Source organism: Cucumis melo, chromosome 11 (assembly GCF_025177605.1).
Source record: "Cucumis melo cultivar AY chromosome 11, USDA_Cmelo_AY_1.0, whole genome shotgun sequence".
Lineage (NCBI taxonomy): Eukaryota > Viridiplantae > Streptophyta > Magnoliopsida > Cucurbitales > Cucurbitaceae > Cucumis > Cucumis melo.
The window spans coordinates 2,385,153-2,406,686 of NC_066867.1; the positions used below are offsets into that span (position 1 = coordinate 2,385,153).

Genomic DNA, 21,534 nt, shown 5'->3' on the forward strand with positions numbered 1-21,534 from the left:
ATTAGTCCAAACAAAAAAAAAAAAAAGAAAAAAAACAAGAACATACACACAACGAAAGAGATCACAACTAGGTTTAATGAAAGTTTGAGCCTCATTAGTATAACCGGATTCCCCCATCAAAAGCTTTCAAAGAAGGAACCGTTTCCACCTAAACTGAGGATAAATCAGCTTAAGAGCTTTAGTAAGACCATCAAGCATGAAAATAGAAGTAAAACATACCATAAGCTTTTTTTTTTTTTTTTTAAAAAAAGTAATGGTTATCGAGCTCTAGGGTTCAATGTAATTTTTACGATAAAAAATTTTAATATTTATTTTGTGACTTATAAAAGCGATTTTTTTTTTTTTTTTTTTTGCAATTTCTCCAATTTTTCTTTTATTATACTTCAATGCACCATTTATGCCCTACATAATTTATCATGGAAAGAATCCTTCTTTTATCCAAATTAGTTTAGTTTTAAGTTATTTTTGGGTATGAACTTTATTTAAATACCTCAATTATGTAATTTTAAACTTTTGTCTTTTATCTAAAATTAAATAAATAATAATATGGATTTGCTTGAAGTTCAAGTATTTTATTTATTTATTTATTTATTTGCTTGAAGTTGAAGTATTTAGTTTTGCAAATTGACCCTTTGGAATGTTTGACTTCTCATTTTCTATCCATTTAAGTCAAAGCAAATACCTTGTCCCAAATTTGGAATCCAACCACCGGAATCTTCCACTCCACAGCTCACAGATTCCTTTGATTTCCTTTCACTTTCATTAGGGTTTTCTCCATTTCCTCCCCTTCTTCTTCTTCCCGGCTCCCTTCCCAATTCATCCACCTCCATTTAACGCTCTCAAATGACGGTGAATAATGATAATGTCGACAAGGACAAGTTGCTGGAGCTGTTCTTGAGAATCGGCTTGGATGAACGCACTGCACGCAACACCGTCGCCAACAATAAGGTCACTGCCAATCTCAGTGCTGTTATTCATGAGGTATTCTCACTTTTCTCTCGTCTCTGTTATTTTCCGCGGTTCCTCGATCAAAACAAAGTGAAATAATGAGAAGGAATGGAAAGAAGGCGACGTGTAATATGTAGTGTGCTTCATTTTTTAGGCTGGCGTGCTTGATGGATGTCACAGGGCTGTTGGAAATCTCTTGTATAGTGTAAGATTCTTCAACCATTTCTAAGTTGAAGTTGAGGAAATGATTTTATCTGATGTATTATTAATGGCGGGTTCGGGTTGTATTTCTGTTCAGGTTGCAACAAAGTATCCAGCAAATGCACTTATTCATCGACCAATATTGCTGGATTATATTACCTCGAATAAGGTTTTTGGATGGAGATTTCTTAATGAAACAACCATCTTGAACATTTTTGAAATACTTTCTTATTGTGTCGTCACATCAATTTCTTGTTTAAGTTGCAAGATGATTGTAATCATACAACAATTTGTGATCTTTTAATATCTTATGTTACTTTGCAGGTAAAGACGCCGGCGCAATTGGAAGCGGCATTTTCATTTTTTTCTGCTGCAGGCTCAGAAATTAAATTGAATGAATTTGAAAGTGCATGTGGTGTTGGTATGATAATTTTTAATGTTATTTGGTTTGATCCTTTGGTGGGATTGCACACTTATCATTGGTTTCTCTTCATAGTTATATCTTATACGGTAATATCTTGATTATATTATATATTCATGCAGGTGTGGAGGTTTCAGTTGAAGAAATTGAGAAAACTGTGAATGAGGTTTTTGAAGAACGTAAAAATGAAATTCTGGAGCAGCGTTATCGAACAAACGGTTAGTACATTTCTTGTAGTTGTGATTTGAAATGTGATGAGATTTTTTTTCATTATTATTTGATTTTCTTAAACCTTCTATTGGAAGGTATGTAAGCTGTTAAACCTTTATTTTTTCTGGATGAAATTCTCCATTTCCCAGATCCCCCTGTTGCCTGTGTTTGTGTGTTTTTCTTCTCGGGGATGGTTGAAATTATTCAATTTAAGATTTGTTAGTTAGTCTCTATAAGGAATTGTTTTTGCATTTTCTTTAGAGGGGTTTTTGTGGGCTTAGTTTTGTTGTCCTCGTATTCTTTCATTTTTTATCAATTGAAGCAGTTGTTTCTATTAAAAGAAAAGAATTCTTCTTGTCTTCTTATGAATTATTGTTTATCCAATATTAACTTCTCTAGCTAATAAATCTGTTTTGACTCAATGCTTCATGTTTTTATGCTGTACTGCAAACTGCAAAGTGGTTGTACTTGATTGATGATGTTTTCAATCAATCATTTTTAACTTACTTGTTGCTTCTTACATTTTTAACTTACCTCAAATAGATTTTTCTTTGTTTTGAACTTCTATTCATTTTTAATTGTTATGTATATGGTTGTACTTCGAGACGGCATGAGTTGCCACATTGAACTGTTTTTTTGACTCTCTAATAGATTGCATCAATCTGAAAGAATGTGTTCAGTTGTAACTCAGGGTTCCTTTCAACTTATCTTATAATTTTGTATTTACTATATTATTATTTTTATGTTTGTTGATTTTATCAAATGACATATCCCGGCATAGATCTAGTGGTGACGTCTCACAATGAAATAAATGTAGAAAAAACCACCATAGGCGCACTGGTAAAGAGATGATCTGTAAACCCTTATATATTTAAGCTTATAGATTTATGCTATGGTAGCTACTCAGAATATTGAGCATCCATTTCAGTTCCCAAAGCCAAAATTTTTAGGCTAGGTGTTCCATGAATTTTTTTAGCCATTCTCTTTTACTTTCTAATTTTTCTGAGTGAAATTGTAGTAAGCAGTAAGCGCATGCATATAGGAGGACAACATATTTATTCTAGGAGAAAAATTGCATGTAGGTGCTATGGGTTGTCTCTGCTCTCTGCGGCAGCGTTTAATTGAAGATTGCATGCCAGTTGGTATTAGTATGCTGCCTGTTTTTTGTAGGATTAAACGTTTCATTACATTGTATGCATATAGACAGTTTGTATTTGAAATTTATTCAAGTTTGTTCAACTATCTTTTACACATTACTTTTGGTTGCAGTGGGTGACTTGTTTGGCCATGTACGGAAGAAGCATCCATGGGCTGATCCAAAGATTGTAAAGGTGCTTCTACATTATGAGAACTTTATTTTAGGAGCTTACAATATAAGTCTATCTGCTTGGCCTCATTAGTTTTCTTTTTTGTTAATTTTTTAATTTTATATTTCTCTAACGTTGTTTTTCCACTGTTTGTTTACCTTATGCTGACAGCAATTTATTGATTCCAAATTATTTGAATTACTTGGTGAAAGGACAGTAGCAGATAACGAAAAGATAGCGAAAAAGAAAAAGGAGAAGCCTGCTAAAGTAGATGTTAGCACATCTTTTGTACTGCAGAGTTCCTGTATCTATTCATGTGATGTCTAGTCCTTTTATACCTTATTTTCTTTTATACCTTTGCTCTGGTGCAGGATAAACTTGCTGCTACTGTTGCACCAAAACAGCCTCCAACTGAGGAAGATCTTAACCCATATTTAATATTCCCTCAACCCGAGGATAATTATAAGGTAAAATAAATAAGTTACTTTCCTATAATGGATTGTGTCTTTTATTTTCTAAATATTCTTGTACTCTTTTTCTTAAAGAACATATTGGCTATTCTCATTTCTCGACACAAAGAAATTTGCATGAATGGAATTAGCAATTAGTAAATATAGTCGTGAAGGATTTCTTGCCAACTAATACAATATTTAACATAAATTCGTTCTTTACAAATTGAAAGGTTCATACTGAAGTATTTTTCAGTAATGGAACTATTTTGAGATGTTGCAACACCAGGGAGCTGCTTGAAAAACACCTAAAAGCAACAGGGGGAAGAGTTTTAACTCGGTTTCCTCCTGAGCCAAACGGTTATCTTCATATTGGTCATGCTAAGGTAGTACAGCTACTCTTGTATGATTTTTCTTTTTCCAATTTCTGTCTTCAGTCTTTGACCAGATATTTTCTTCAATGTTTTATTATCCTTATGATCGATCAGGCAATGTTTGTGGATTTTGGCCTTGCTAAAGAGCGAGGTGGAGGCTGTTATTTGAGGTTAAATTTATTTTCTTACATTTTCCAACAATCTCCGTTTATCTTTTCTATTTGTAACTAAGTTTATTAATCTTCTACTTTAAATCTCTTATGGGTTCAACAGTTTCTGACCAATGCTGATCAACATCATAGTTTGGACAATATAGTTGGCTGTTTTATTTTTGCTGTTGTTCCAAAATGTGTGCTTGTAGGTATGATGACACGAATCCAGAAGCTGAGAAGAAGGAATATATTGATCATATAGAAGAGATTGTCAAGTGGATGGGTTGGGAGCCTTTCAAGGTGTAATTTTAGTCCACTTCGGCCAATTATTTGTTTTATCTATTCTTATCTTGACACCATTTGGTATTTGTTCGTTTCTTTTCCAGATTACTTATGCTAGTGATTACTTCCAAGAACTTTATGAATTAGCTGTGGAGCTCATACGGAGGGGTCATGCTTATGTTGATCATCAGGTCAGTATGCAAAGCATTTTTTCTTTTTCTTTTTTTTAATAGCAATGGGAGTGTTTCCTTTTAGGATTCCATTTGCGAGGCCTCAAGGTTTAAGATTATCACGAGTTAATCAGATTCCTTAACTTTTGTGCCTGTGTCAGTTTTTTGTGATCCATGAGAACATTGACATCTATTCTGACTAAAGTACATTTTCAATTCTTGGTTTTAGACTCCTGATGAAATAAAGGAGTACAGAGAGAAAAAGATGAATAGTCCTTGGAGGGATAGGCCTATCGCTGAGTCATTGAAATTGTTTGACGAAATGAAGAAAGGTCTGATTGAGGAAGGCAAGGCAACTCTTAGAATGAAGCAGGACATGCAGAGCGATAATTTTAACATGTATGACCTTATTGCATATCGTATTAAGGTGAGTTCTATCTTAGCCTTTTGGCTCACACGTCTAAACTTTGTGGACACTGAGATGTTGCCACTTTCTCATCCAGTTCACTCCTCATCCACATGCTGGAGACAAGTGGTGTATTTATCCAAGTTATGATTATGCACACTGCACTGTGGATTCTCTTGAGAACATAACACATTCGGTATGTTTGCCTCCTTGATATGCTTTCATTTTTTAAATTGTTTTATAAGACATGATAAACAGTCCATTCAACCACCAAAACTTAGCCTAGTGACCAAAGGCACATTGCTACTGCCCTCTTCCCAACGAGAGACAAATTACATAAAAACCTTCTAATCTGAGTTGATGAAGAAAGTTAAGTAATTACAAAATAACTTATGTTGGCTACCCCAATTAGAAACAGTGAACTAAGTTCAAAAAATACTCAAAACAAGCAAACTTCTTTTTATTATGCGATTGTTACAAGTTACTATATTTGAATTTTCTGTTAGTGAGTTATAGCATCGTTCTTATATGGGTGGTTTTGTAAATGCTTAAGGTTGTGTTCTTGTCTTGGGAGGTTAGTCAAGTGTGGAAGAATTGTGACCCTCTCAAATTGGTCATAGTTGAATGGTTCTATACTCTCAGTTGAAAATTCTTTAGAAAATAAGGGATGGCTATCTGAGTTTGTTTATGCAGCTTGCTTGCATAATGATTTTTTTCAACATTTACGTTACTGATCGTCAGAATATGATATCTTTACCTTCTTTTATTCTATTACTTTCTGGCAGCTGTGCACCTTGGAATTTGAAACACGTCGTGCCTCGTACTACTGGCTGTTGCATGCTCTGGACCTTTACCAACCATATGTGTGGGAATATTCTCGTCTCAATGTTTCAAATAATGTGTTGTCCAAGCGTAAGGTGTGTGGCATGCTTCTAAATTCATCTTTGAACAACATAGATATTTGGCCTTTTGCTACCTTACTGACCACATTTTATCCTTTGCAGTTAAATCGCCTGGTGACTGAAAAATGGGTTGATGGCTGGGATGATCCTCGTCTACTAACACTTGCTGGTCTTAGGCGCAAAGGTGTTACATCAACTGCAATTAATGCTTTTGTTCGAGGAATGGGAATTACCAGAAGGTTGGAACCTGTTGTATGTCTAGTTTATGTGCGTGTGAAAGTATGTCAGTTGTATTTGATGCTACATTTTGTTTTCTGTTGTTACCATAACTATGTGATGTCTTCACCACAGTGACTGTTCTTTGATTCGGTTTGATCGTCTTGAATATCACATTAGAGAAGAACTAAATAGAACAGCTGCACGAGCAATGGTTGTCTTGCAGCCACTCAAGGTGCACATCTTTGATTGTTATTAGATTTCTTACAATTTAATTTTTGTTTGGTGTTTTTGATGATTTTTTATGCTCTCAGGTCGTTATTACAAACTTTGAAAATGGATCAATATTGGATCTTGATGCCAAGAAATGGCCCGAAGCTCAAGAAGATGAGGCATCAGCCTTTTATAAGGTGGACATGGTTTTCTCTATACTCTTCTGTATGCATCCGTTGTTGATGTTTTATAAATAAAAAATCTCCCTGAACGTTTTCAGCTGCCCAACAATTTTTAAAATTGATGCTAATTCAGCTTACTAAGGAGCATTTTATCAACCAATATTATGCCGATCCTTAAATTGTGAACCGTATCAATAATTGTGTTTGATTTCTTGTAATTTCCCATTTCTCTTGTGATTTTTCTTTAATCTTCAAGAGATGTTTTCTATTCTCTGTGATGTTTTTTCTTATTAATATATTATCGTATTGTTTACACCATACCACCTTATTCTTTTTGCATTGATTTTACTACTAGAATTGAACAGTTTTCTTTCCAATTGTCCTGTTCTTGGATTAGGTTCCCTTTTCCAATATTGTGTACATAGAACAATCAGATTTCCGGTTGAAAGATTCGAAAGATTATTATGGTCTTGCACCTGGAAAATCTGTCCTCCTGAGGTAGTTAATGCTTGCAATTTTATTTTTCCATTATGTTCTGTTCACATACAAATGCATGCCAGAAAACGACAATAATCTTCTCTGTTTACAGGTATGCATATCCTATTAAATGTACGGACGTTATCCTTGCGGATGATAAGGAAACTGTACTTGAGATTCGAGCTGAATATGATGCTTCCAAGAAATCAAAGCCAAAGGTTTCTTTTGTTTGGCCAAAGTTTTTTATTGTTGAGTTTTAAGTCTTCTTAAAGCTTGCAGTAGAATAATCAGGGTTTCTGCTTATTTTTTGTGCAGGGGGTCCTACATTGGGTTGCACAACCTTCTCCAGGAGTCAATCCACTCAATGTGGAAGTTAGATTGTTTGACAAGCTCTTCCTTTCTGAGGTTGGAATTGCCCATGGCATTTATCCATGCGTTTGTTTGTTGTCCATGCATTATGTGTAATTTGTTTTTCTAATTTTTGGTTTTTGCCATATCAGAACCCTGCTGAACTTGATGACTGGCTTGCTGATTTGAACCCACACTCTAAAGTAGTTATCCCAAGTGCTTATGCTGTACCGGAACTTAGAAATGCTGTCGATGGGGACACGTTCCAATTTGAAAGGCTTGGTAAGTTTTTTTGCATTTTTTAGTTTCAATTATTTTTAAGGAAAATTGCAAAAACCACCGACTATGAGTAGTTGCAATTATACAACTTTCAATTTTAAAAAAATGAGCTCTCAAATCTATATGAGGGGTTAAAATGGAATCAAATTAACCTTCAAACCTACGTGATTGTATCAATTGCAACGTTTATATAAGTTTGAGAGATTCATTTTGACATTTATGAGTCCAATTTCTACCACTATTTTAAGTTTGAAGATCCAATTTTAATATTTTTAGAAGTTTAGGAATCTAACTTTTTTGCGAGAGATTGAGTGTATAATTGTAACTACCCTTACTCCATTCATACCCCTACAACTATGCTTGTGCTCGTTTTCAGAAAAAGTAAATTTTCAAAGAATATTGTTCGAAACCACAAAAGATACGATAGGCTACTTGAGAGAATTCTCTTTAGTCCTTATTGATTTTTCACGTTTTGGTTCTGTTTTTGACTTCTTTAACCATCAATTTTCTGCATTTTGTCAGGGTATTTCACGGTTGATATAGACTCGACTCCTGAGAAACTCGTATTCAATCGGACAGTAACACTGAGAGATAGCTATAAAAGCAGCAAGTAAGTTGAAAAGAAAAAGGAAAGAAAGAAATGCAATGATCAAGATTAGAAAAAGAAAGTAAGTGTTGTTTTAGCTGGTAAAAATTCCGCTTTATAGATCGTATACGTCTACAGTTGGTTTGTCCATCACACATGTTAATATAGATTTTGTGCCTTGTATACACACTCAGACCGGTTTAGTAGCTTTAACTATTTTTATTTTCCACCTCCCTTTGATTTTTCATTTAGAAAGTTCCTTGCTTTATTAGGAAATATTTTACAAGTTGTTGTGCCTTTAGTTTTAGGAAGTTGTTCTATTCGGTAAGCAGGTTTAATAGGCTTTACTTATCCCAACCTATAAGTTTGTTAACCCTACAGGCTAGGGTTGTAATTGGGCTGGGTCGGTTTTTTCTTTTGTAAAACCTGAAACTGACCCAAGTCTGGTTTGAACTTTGGACCATATCAATGTAGGACAGACTAATCTCATTAGCTTCTCATCATATTTTAGAAACATAACCATTGGAACCTAAGCTCCAAGGTTAGTTATATATTAACTCAGAAAATTATATTGTTGGTCTCAAGTTTATCTTAAATTGGTCTCTAGCTTTCAAATTAAATCATATAATTTAGTCCTAAATACTTGAGCTGTTTGCCCCTAGGATTAGAAAGGTAGTCCACTCCATGTTTGACTCTATTATCATAACAGTGCCTATGCCTAATCCTAGTATTATGATAATACTTGTTCTCACTCTCATTTCTCTTCTTCCTCACACCTTTTCCCTCACCAAGCTCCAAATATTTACCATAAAAACTAAGCCAAAGTAGAAATCCCAATAGCAGCTACCAAAAAAATGAAGCAATGTTGACAAAAGCTAAGATAATAGTCTGAACTCTATAAATATACTATTATAATAACTAGATTATTATAATTCTCGGATTATTTTAAGTATCGTCTCAAACGTTCCTTAGAAAATACTCTCTTTTAGTCCTCTATTAACAGAATCTCTTAAAAGACTAATAGAGAATGTCGATGTGGCTTTAAAAATTAAATAAATATTTTTCTCTCTCCTCCCATAATTCATATTAGGGGTGAGCATGGTGGGTCGAAAAATCGAAACGAACGATCGAAACCGAACGAATCAAAGTCAGGCGGTCGGTTCAAACCGACCCATATAATTTTGTTTTAAAATAATATATATACTATTATATAATTATAAATTTAGGTTTAAAAAGAGAAATAAAATAAAATAATGCAATTTTTAATTTTTAAAATCGTCTATCGAAGAAAATTTTGCTAGACAAAGAAAAAAAAAATTAAATCTATATATTTCACATTTGTATATTTGACATTTAAAAAAACAAAGGAAAAAAGAAAGGGAGGAAAAGAAAAAAGAAAAGGAGGAAAAAAAAAAGTAAGAAACATAGGAGGAGGAGAGAAGAAGAAGGAAAGGAAAGGGGGAAGAAGGAAGGAAGAAAAGAAAAGAAAAGAAAAAACGACCGAACCGACCGATGGTTGGATCGGTCAGTTTTCTTGGAACTGGCGACTGAAGCCGGTTTTCCAACTTTCGTACTGACAAGGTGTAGGTTCGGGGGCGGTTTGGTCGGAAAACCAACCTCGACCGTCCGATGTTCACCCCTAACTCATATATTCTTCCTAGAGAGATAGATATCTATTTATTTAATTATACTTCAATTACATTTTATAAAAGAAAAAAGTTATGCCAACATCCTTCGAGTTAATATTTAATATATATTATCGACTACGTTGTTGAATTTTAAAACCTAGACACCTATTTACAAAAACATCAAGCTTCTCTAATTAAAATTTAAAAGTATAATTGCATTTCTAGCATGGAATAATATACTTCGAGAGACATGGCATACACATCATTACCCCTATCTTAAAAGATGAGCAAACTATTTGAAAACTTTGATTAAAACTGATTTATTACAATCAATATTAAGTCTCTAAAATTTCAAATCATAAGTAAGAGTAAGAAAAGAAACCAATAGAGTTTACATAACTCCCACCCATAGTGTTCGACTTTTACTAAAGCTTTCTTATGAGGATAATAGACACGAAAAGAATAAAATCACTCTTAAAGAACATTAATGATAAAGAAAAAAACAAAAGAATTTATGATGAGTTAATAAGTTTTTTTTTTTTTTTTTTTTTAATTTTAAAAAAAGGCTTACTAGAAAGAGAGTATTTTTAATTTGTCCTAATTGAAAAAGGCAAAGAGTTGTGAAGTCTTTACATGGACCCAATATATGTCTAATAATTAGTGACCTGCCCCTCAAGTCACAAACATTTTACCTTGAAATTTTCATGTAATAATGTGACTTTCTTTGGAGGCCTTTTGACTTTGACCATAAATACTAGTTGTATTAAATGGTTGACAACATGTTTCATTTAATTGATTATCAGTCATGAAACGACGGTGTATTAATTGTTACAATTGTTCTAAAGTGCTATAAAAGATATGATCATTACCATTTCTATTGAGACATTGAAGTAAGGGTATGTTATACATAGAGTTTGTATAAGATCGAACCATGAAATGGATAGTCTATCTTATTGAGACTACATTTCACTAGGATGACTATAGGTGAGTTGACTGAATCTTGAATGAGTTGTAAACTTCTGTCTATAAAAGCGATCCTTTGATCTGCATGGGTAGAAATGGCCTATGTCATCGACTAAATATGCTTACCATTTTGGGATTTGTTTGATTGGGGGAGCTGGGAACACAACTACACAAGAAGGAACTCACTCATTTATAGATAAAGTAAGTACAGAAATTGCTCTCCAACTTGAGTTCATTACAATAATCAATTTAAGTCGGTATTGGTCATTTATCGAAGAACTTCATCTTAATTTTTTGATTTCTCTCATTTCCAAGTTTCCAATTCGTTGAACATCGTCGACCAACAACTTCGAAAACAGTGTTGTAACAACCACCTTTGACAACTAATTCGGTCGATCAACTTTGACAACTACCTCCAGCGCTTAACTCTGACAACAGTCACGATCATGACATCCTTTGATGAGCTCCATAAAACCTCCATATATCTCAATTATATAACGATACTACTTACTTCAAACATAAAATTTCATTTAATCTCTTAAATTTCAAAACGTGATACATTTGGTTCTTAGGGTTTGAGTTGGTTTGAATTGAATCTATAGATTTCAAAACATTACCATCGATTTTGTTTGCATCAAGTTTAAGATAGATTAATCCATTTAATTTCAAATCAAAACAAAAAAAATCTTGTAATCAAACAACACTATGCTTCCAACTCCCAATTAAAGTATAGTAAAGTAAAATGGTAAGTAATTTGTGGTGTTGCAATGAAAGAAAGAGGGGACCCATTTGTCGGCATAGCTTCAAACTTCGGACCCAATGGCTGTTTTGAAGTGTTAATTGGACCCACTCCGATTGCCAAATCTAATTACGTCATTTCCGCGTTCGTTTTGCCATTACGGGATAAATTTGTTTTATATTAAATATGAATACTATAATCCCCCACTATTATTATTATTATTATTATTATTATTATTATTATTATTATTATTATAGAAAATAATAAAATATAGTTTTATTATTTTAGAATCAATATCTAGTCAATATCTAGTCAATATTATTTAACATGATTTGTGTTACAATTTTGTATAACTATTATTAGTTTAAAAAATAAAATGAATCGATCAGATTATAACATAAAATACTATATTATAAATCAATAATTTGATTCTTTTAGGTCAAACTTTTCTTATAAATAGATTATTAATTATTACTATAAGAGAAGTAAGTCAATTTCAACTCTCAAATCTCTCAGATCTTCTAAGCTCTTTCGCTCTTTCACATAAGCTTTAAACTATGTGTCACAAGCACAACATCGACTTATCGATTTTTCTTTCTTTTCTATGGGACATTCTTCCCTCCTTAAAAAAAATTACAATTGTTATCATGTGAAATCAAACTTTTTTCCTATTTAAATTTTGACATCAATGTACACGTAAACGAATTGAAATACTTGATGAACCTAAACCGAAAAAGAGAATTCAACTAGGTTTGTCCTAAAAAGTAATTCTTTCGTCTCTTTTTCCATGTTTATATATAAGAAACTACGCTAGGTGCTAGCAAATAAAGGAGTTTAGCTAATTGATATTTCGAATATCACTCCTTTTTAATATCATATATTCTCACGTACCTTCCTATACCAATAATAATAATAGGGCTAAATTATAAACAATGTTTCCCAACTTTGTCGTTTATGTCAAAAACACTCTTTCAAAAGTTTCAAAATGTACTTAAAACTTTTGAAAAGGGTTAAAAAATATTCATACCTTAGTTTTATTTAAAAAATATCCTCAAACTATTGAAAAGTTTCATTAATACTAAGCTTATAAAAATTTAAAAATACTCCATAAATCTAATTTTCATACCAAAATTCTTAGCTCACAACAAAAACAAAAATTTTAAGTTAAAACCATAGTTTAAATTTGCATCAATATTTGGATATTTCTATTAATATTTCCATATTTTCTTGAGCTTGTTACTGATAGAAGGACTAAATTGATATTTTCATTATATCGTAGAAAAATCCATAAATCATAAAAAAATAAACATGAAAATGATACTAATATAAATATTAGATATATTTATTTATTTGAAAATAATAAAACATTATTTACTAATTTAAATTTATTTTTTGAACCTTTTGTTTTTATAAATTTTTCATAAATATTCATCAAAATCAAAAATTTTGTAAAATTAAGACTTCGATATATCAATCAACATCAATATTTTAAAACTTTATTATAACATAAAATTTCACAAAACCTCACAAAATTAAAAAAAAAAATCTTCTTAAAACATACTAAAACAATAACCAATCAGATAAAAAAAACTCACAACGGTAGATCTATCAGATTATCATTGAAAGTTAATAATAAAATGCATTTTTATTTGACAATTAACTATATGTTAATTACAATAATAACTATTTAGATTGGTTGTGTTCGTGTGATATATCATTGTGTGTTAATAGTCAAATAAATTTAAAACTATGGTTTTAACATAAAATTTTGTTTTTGATTTTAGTTGATAAAAAAATTGGTATAAAATTTGGATCAACGAAAATACTTATTAACCTTTTCTTTAAGCTTAAAGTTATTTTTCAAACCTTTTAATAGTTAAGGGTATTTTTAAAAACAAAACTTTAACGATTTCTATCTAAAACTAATAGTAAAGTTATTTTTTAAACCTTCTTGAAAGTGTAAAGATATTTTTAAAACTTTCAAAAGTTTATTGATATTTTTAATATCATTATATTTTCTAAATTACAAACGTAACAAATTTAAACACTGATAATCCGATTTTTTTTTTTTTTTTTAAATTTAGCCTAATAATAATAAATATTTAGTAAAAACAAATAATAAAGCTGAATTAAGAAATTAGTATAACTTTAAATTGTCTAATGACAAGAATCAGCCGCACGTGTCAAACTTTATCTCACACTCTGACAACGAATCCAAGGATGAAGGATCATACGTGCACACGTGGCGTTTACAATCCGCAGGGCCGTTAAAAACTTTCTACTAAACTAACTGCCGTTTATTCAAACGTGTAATATCGAGGGGGTCCACGCTCCCACGCGCCTAGCTTGACCATCAATTTGCTGCCACAGTGCACTGTCCACGTGGCCATTGGGCCCTACTCTTGATAGATTTTTCTAATTTTGGCCGGAAATACACTTTGACACTTGTATTCGATCTCTTCCAATAGTTTTATGTATATTATTTTTTATTAGTATAATTGTGTTATTACAAAAAGAAAACTGTCCATTTATACCTTTTTATTAAATTTTAATCCCGTCATTCTATCTAATTTTTAATATCTTCCTAAGACTAAAGCCTCAGACTAGGGAAAAGTAAGACGAAAAGACTCACGTTCTTCTAAAGCTTTAAATGTAAAAGAGTACGCTGGATCATTATAGCACAGATAATTAACACCAAGAATATTACCACATGTTTTTGCCTCCTCAATAAAGAAAGAGACCTTTATGATATTGATTACAATGTTATTGAGTAGGTTAAATAATCACTTCTAAGTAATAAGATTCGTTTAAGAGATTTCAACGATGGTTTGGGCTACACTCTCCAAACTGAGACAAACTTCTATCTCTTCAAGGGTTTTAATCCTCTCTCGTCCCCTCCTTGCACGCATCTAGGAATGAACTTGGCGATAAGAAGAAGAACACTACCTAGATCATCTCAAAGCATCCATCGGCCTAGACCTCCCACCTTAAATACAGAATTCCATGCAGTATTAGTGTTCAATTTTCAGCACGACTATTATCGGGACAGAGAAATGGAAGTGGTATTTGGTTTGACCCTTCCTCGTAATCTGTCCCCTTCTGTAGATGTGTCGACTAATCGACTTAGTATCAATTTATTGCAACAACATCCACATTTCATTCCCCGCCTCCCAATTTTGTCAAACAATTATCCCAAGTTAGAATTAATTCTTTATTATATCAAGTATACTAAATTTATGGTAGATGAGTCTTATCTATCAAATTCAACGTGAATTATTATAGTAACTCTGTTGTCTTATTAACAGTGCTACATTGATATGGTTGATTATGTACAAAACACATACAAAAAAGGCTTTTATATCAAAACTACACATTTCTTAGTTTCTGGTACTAGTACATTGTCTAGGATTTGTATTTAAATTAAAAATTAATTTTTTTCCTTAATAAAGATGATACGAAGATATGTAAATAATCAATTGTTTTATTTCACGATAGAAAAGAAAAAAATGAAACCATTTTCATTTCTTAATAATGCTCTAAAATTTCCAATTCAACTAGTGAAGTTCTTGTATTATACATATGATCATCATTCAATGTCAAAATTTAAAATACTCTTTGGTATTATCTTTAGTCTAATTCATTCATTGGATTGGAAAATCATTTTCCAGTTAAAAGGACAAAAAAAGAAAAACTTTTTTTTCCTTAAATGGACAATTTATATACCAACGTAATGATCTTTATATATATATTATATAGAAAAGTACAAATATTTTCAAAAGAATTTCACCTTAATGCCATAAATCACATCACTTTTTTTTTTTTTTTTTAAAAAAAGAAAGATATAATTTTACCTATTAAATTAAAGAACTAAAAGAAAAAATGCCACCATAAACTAATTAAACCATTTCTTTCTCCTTTACTTTTTTTTTTCTTTATTTACTTATTCTTTTTTTAAATTGTCACAAAGTCTTGGTTGGAACATTATTATAAAATATTGACACGTGTCAATAAGCAAAAACATTATAAATATTTCACCAAATTAAACAAAGTGGAATAAAATTTCCTACCAATCATATACATCCACAAAATCATGATATTAATTTATATATATATATATATATATATATATATATATATATATATATATATATATCATAACATTATACAAATAAATCTCAGTTTTAATTACACATCACTACATTGATCGATCACTCCCAAAGAAAAATTAAAGGGAAAATGACATTAATATTTTGTTTCTTCAAAAAAAAAAAGGAAAAAAGAAAAAAGGAAAATACATGAAAGTTTCCGTTTTTTCTATCCGCCAGTCAACTACTAGAGAATTCAGCTTCATCGGAATCTCAAACACGACGAACTTCATCCACGACGGCGGCGAGCCACTCGATGCAACCGAAACCGTGCTTCTTGAGGTTGCGGAGAAAGGTAGGGTGGGCGGTGGTGGGTGGGGTGAGCATGGGCTGAAGGTAGGCGAGGGCGGCGTGTTTGACGAGAGGGTTTTTGATGGGGAGTTCGTCGAAGGCGGGGGAGGTGGCGGAGGGGGGCGGAGAAGGGGAGTCGGGGAGGAGGTCTTTGAGGCTGGTGTAGGATTGAAGAGGGGTCATTTCGATGTCGTCCGAGAATTGTAGTTCGGGTGAGCTCAGAGGGTGATTTGGAGAGAGGAAGAAAGTTGGAGAAGGAGAAGGAGAAGGAGAATCATCCATGGTGGAGATGGGGAGGAGAGAGAGAGAGATTGAAAATGGGATTTTGATGGAATTATTATGAAAGATTTTGAGAGAGAGAGAGAGAGAGAGAGAGAGAGACTGTATGTTTGTGTGTGATTTGGTTTGTACAAATAATGGTGTAGGAGAGAAGGTGTCTGTTGTGAGAAGTGGAGGGGAATTTGATGGAAGTTTTTGGAGCGTGGAAACCACGCGCTTTTTAGGAGGGTGGGAGTTGATTATCCAACAAACATACCCCAATTGAATTATAATTAATAAAATTTGCAAATATAACTCTAAGAATCAAATTATCGACATATATAACAACATTTTTAGAAAATTGTAAATATAGCAAAGTTTATAAAAATTTAATACCGATAGATATATGAACGAATATAATCTCTCATTAAAAAATAACAAAAGTTTATTGCTATTAAATTTTGCTATATTTATAATTTTTTAAAATGTTACTAATACTTTTAATTATCATCTCTTGCTCAATATAATTATCCATATAGTTAACGTTTAAATTATTGATGTTAATGGAATGATTGAAATCTCAATTTTCAAGAAACATGTATGTTATTTTTTATTTTTATTTTTATTTTTGTATTGTATTTACATCAATGACAAAATTGTTGCTTATGTTTTCATGTTTTTTGAATTTTTAATTACGATATAAGGAAAATATTTATTAAAATACCAACATCTTGATGAAACTTTAATTCCATGATTATAATTAAAGTCTAATTTTACTTGTTTATGATGGTATTTAAGGAAAGGTAACTTTGAAACGTACCCATCTCTATACATCCTATACTCATCACTCAAAAAAAGAAAAACTAAAATATTATGAATAAGAAACATGGAAACGTGTTAAATCATGATTGAACATTTTGATAAGATGCACAAAGATAGATATTACTCGAGATGCTATACCTAAGTATTAGTTATAAGTCACACTTCCTTGCAAATAAAGAGTGTTCACTAAACTCTATAATAGAAAATAGGGCACGGGTCCTAACATTTTTTCAATTACGTTGCTTCACCCTATAATCTAATTATTACACTCAAAATATTGGAATAATCATACTAGTCATCATGTGAGGGCAAAAGGAGAGAATGAATGGGCCAAGAGAGGAAGAGACTGTATGAAAAGACATGAGATTATTTTTGGTCGAATGACTTGTTATGCCTCCCTCAACTTGGCTAAGCTCAATATCTCTCGAGGCTAAGTTGTGCAACATACTCACCTCGGTCTCGAAGACTGAGGTCTAGTTCACAAGTCTCTTCCATTCACAAGGGCTCATTTTAAGCATCATCATGAAGTACTAAAAGTAACTTCAATCTCATCTATGGCTTGTTATGAGTATGAATGTTCAAATTTGCTCTCTCACACTTTGTTAATCTTTTAAAAACTTGGTTAATGCCCATTTGTCATTAATTTTGAGAATAATCCAAATTCCATGCATAAACTAAAACAAGTATTTAAACTTTACTTTTGTACCCAACGTTTTAATTAGAATTTGAAGCGTATGAATAACTACCAATAATATACTTTACAAAGTATATTGAAACTCATCTTTTAACTTTTTCAATATTTTTAGACATACTTTCGAACTTTTCATTCTTATTATTACATATCAAAACATCCTTTAAACAAGTGGCTGATCTAAATATTAACACATGTCATGTTTGGTATGTCTTTATAGCCAAAAGAATTACAATATGGGTTGGTAAGAACTCTTAGTGTTGTTAAATTTATAAAGGAGTGGGTGAATGTACTTTTAAGCTTTGTTTACTCTAATTTTGTATATACATATGCATATATATACTTTCCAATATTTTAAACGTAAAAAAGTTTGGATATTTAAATACCATGTTTAGATAAGAAGTAGTGGTCTAATATAGGCTCAATGTAATTAAAGATTAGATTAACATAAGATGTAATCATATTTGTTAGGTGATTTGCTTAAACAATTGGTTATTAAAGTAGAATTTGGTTTTATTTTGGTATAATCGTTTAATACAACCATAAACATTATGCTAATATACTAATATCTTCTACGTTGTATACTCGTTTTGATATCTCTTCAAAATATATATATACATGTACAAATATATATCGTTGGAAGTACAATTAATTAAGGTCTTACGTCGGTTAGATAAGATAATGATTGTGAATATATATAAGTTATGACAACTATTTTTAATAATACGAGATCTCTTAGAGTGGTATCAAAGGTAAAGTTACAAGAATGTATATCCAAAATAAACAATATTATTATTCGATATTTAGAAAATTGCTGAGAGCAGGGAATTCAGATTCTCATGGTAGACCTCGGGTCCCCCGTCCCCTGAAGTTGGGTAGATCCGCTTTCGCTTTCAATTAGTTTGACCAGGGATCCCCGGGCATGAAAGGCCTTGATTCTATAACCAAGGTTTTCTAATCATTCCATTGATAAGGCGGGCGGTGAATAGGGTCAGTGTGCCGGTTCGGAGGATCAGGCATCCGCTTGCTTTTATTGAATTTGGATTTGGCAATCGTCGAAGTTGGAATAGAATAATCAATCCTGGCTAGCTTTCAGGACCAATTTCAGGCCCCCGGCCTACATGCGGTAGGCGAATGTTCCCATAGAACTTAATACCTCCGATCCGGCCGATCATGACTCTTAGTTCTTGCTGCCGACGATCCAGCCGGTCGATCGGACTCTGACCTTTACCTTTCTGCTTCCCCAACAATGAAATGGATCAAAACAAGGGTACTGGTCTCGCCAGTTCTTTCTGCCCAAAGAGAGGGCCAGCCAAGGGGCAAAGAATTTGCGAAAACGAGAGCCTTTGTTTTCTAAGTCAAAGAATTTGGAGAAGCGACTGATCAGTCGTGCTGGAGGCAAGGAACCTACTCAAACATAAATAAGGAAGACTTGGTCTCAGCCCCAGCCTTGAGTCCTTTTTCTACCGCTACGTGGGAGGTCCGGCCATAGGTCCGGCTTTTCCATATTTCAGGGATAGCTATCTGGCTGACTTCTGATTTCGGCTTTCGTACTTATTTTAGGTTCTTAGCCGTTCATTAATTCAGTAGTAGTGAGGCCTCAGTACGGAGTTGCGTCAGCTCACCCCGAATAAAGGCTATGCTCAGGACTTCTCATATTTTGAGACGTTGTCCATACAAGTATTAGAAAGAAAATGGAAAATTAGTCTTTGATTATATATGTTAGTGTGTGTGGATGATAGTATATATATTTGTCACTTTCTAAGTTAGAGAATGAAAATTGATATGGGGTTTATTTTGACTTTTTAAATTATATATACATCTTTGTGACATAAAAGTATTAGGGAACCCAATTATTTTGATATCTCATAGGTTTTTGCATCAATGAGATGAGGACAAGTGGTTTCTCTGATTCCATTCATATTTGTGAAGTATTGATGGTTTTTTTTTTTTTGGATAGATTTGGAAGAAATTTGAAAGAGATATTTTTCTTTTTGTTTGAATAAAATAGAGTTATTTTATTAAGTTGAATATTTAGATAATAAATTTGTTAATAATATATTAAGTAAACACGTGTATATTTGTTATTTGGGTCATCAATAAGTTTTTAATATTTATCTAAAATAAATAAATAAATAAATAAATGTTAGAATACCATTTTACACGTTTTTGAATGAGGTTGGAGTAAAAATTTAAAGCCTCCATTGATAAGTTTATTAGAATTTTCTATTTTTAAACGCTATTTTTCAAAATCTAAGATAAATTTCAAAAATTAAAAATAAGGTGTGTTTTGAAAAGTAGAAAATTTCGACAAACTATTTACTATCCATATAACAAAATTACTGAAAGAGAAGAGATTTTATGTTTAATTTTTCCTTGAAGTGTAAATATTTTGTCAAATGTTCTATTTTTTACGATTTTCTAAAAATAAATTATTATTAATATTTGAAAATTCACTAAAAAAAATCAAGTATTCAGTTAGAAAAAAAGACATTAAAGAAAAAAAAACAATTGAATTCTTAGCTAAATTTTGGATAAATTTTTTGAAAGTTTTCTTTTGTTTGGTAACCATTTTTTTTTTTAAATATTGGTATAAATTAGATAACAAAAAAAATTAGAGGTAGAAGAAAGTGTTTATAGGCCTACTTTTCAAAAACTAGAAAAAGTGATTATGAAAAGGTAACTAGGTTATTTAGTTTTCAAAGTTTGACTTAATTTAAAAATATTAGTGAAAAATAATGTATAACGTATCAGAATAGAAATAGTTTCTATAGACTTAATTAATTTTGAAAAATTAGTGGGTGTATAGGGTGAGGACTAATTATACAATAATAATCACATCTTGCTGTCATAAATACTATCTTATAATTTCTAGTTAGCTACAATTAACACTATTTTAAAACCCTCATTTTAATTTGCTACCGTTTTTAATTACCATTTGTTATGATTTTAGGAATTTCCGACAAGACATTTCTTAATAATTTGGTATGAGTTATAATAGGTCATTCATCTAAAGTAATTTGGAGGTCACGGCTTCTGAACATATAACCTTTTGAAAATTAGAGACGAAACGAAAACGAATAAAATTTTGAGTGGAGCAAAAAGGAATGTATATAAGTAAGGCAGATGTAGCCAAAGAAAGAAAGGGGCAAGCAACAATTTGTCTTGGGTGGCTTTTGGGTTTCACTTAAGAGAAATGAGAGCCCAACCCAAAGAAAATCTTATGTTTTGTAAATCTTTTATTGAAATTGTTTCTATGATTTTAGGCATGCATAAAATGATCGATATATAATACTTATTCTTATCAAAATACCACTTAATTAATAGATTAAGTAGTCCAACTCTTATAAAAATTATTATTATAGTTCATGATCATTATAGAATTAACTTTCTGAGATGATATATGTTCAAACCACAAATGTGAAAGAGCTCGAAATAAAAAGAATATCTCAAATAATAGAAAGGATAAATTGAGGGAAAGTTGATTCAAGAACACATTTTCAATGTCCTTATAAATGTTTTTTTACCCTACTTCTTAAAACTTAAGAATTGTGACCATTTGCTTATCTCGTTATCAACTAATATTACAAAATTATCCTTGTTTTTTTTCTTTTTTTTTCCCTAATGTTTTTCTTCTCTAGCAAGTCTAGACGAGTAACTCCATTTCGTGATACCAAAATACCGATTTGTGCACCAAAGAGCAGAAAAAGCTCATTCAGCGTGCACAAAGTTCTGTTTTGGTAATTTTGCCGAATTTGGATGTCAGCAAAGAGTAAAAGATGACTCTCATTTTTCGAGGGCGAGACAAATCTCGTTTTTCCCCCAAATTTGGGATCATCCATCCGATGAGCTCGATCAAAAGAAGATAGAGAAA

At 31.8% G+C, this 21,534-nt stretch overlaps 1 protein-coding gene across 6 annotated transcripts; it reads left to right on the forward strand.

Moving 5' to 3' along the window:
* Positions 1-644: 644 nt before the first annotated feature.
* On the forward strand, positions 645-8,352 carry LOC103497356 (glutamine--tRNA ligase-like). Of its 6 annotated transcripts, none has more exons than XM_008459511.3 (24): positions 646-981; positions 1,103-1,153; positions 1,247-1,318; positions 1,474-1,570; positions 1,693-1,788; positions 3,050-3,111; positions 3,259-3,360; positions 3,459-3,554; positions 3,770-3,922; positions 4,025-4,080; positions 4,272-4,362; positions 4,449-4,535; positions 4,744-4,941; positions 5,018-5,116; positions 5,706-5,837; positions 5,925-6,061; positions 6,174-6,273; positions 6,353-6,448; positions 6,831-6,931; positions 7,023-7,128; positions 7,226-7,315; positions 7,411-7,540; positions 8,060-8,145; positions 8,214-8,352. In XM_008459511.3, the coding sequence occupies exons 1-24, from the start codon at positions 844-846 to the stop codon at positions 8,226-8,228; spliced, it is 2,391 nt and encodes a 796-aa protein (XP_008457733.2). In that variant the 5' UTR covers positions 646-843; the 3' UTR covers positions 8,229-8,352. The 6 variants fall into 6 exon arrangements, with proteins under 6 accessions (XP_050935509.1, XP_050935511.1, XP_050935510.1 ...); XM_008459512.3 differs by having other exon boundaries at positions 3,259-3,354; XM_051079552.1 differs by having other exon boundaries at positions 645-981; positions 3,770-4,080.
* The last annotated feature ends 13,182 nt before the right edge of the window (positions 8,353-21,534 follow it).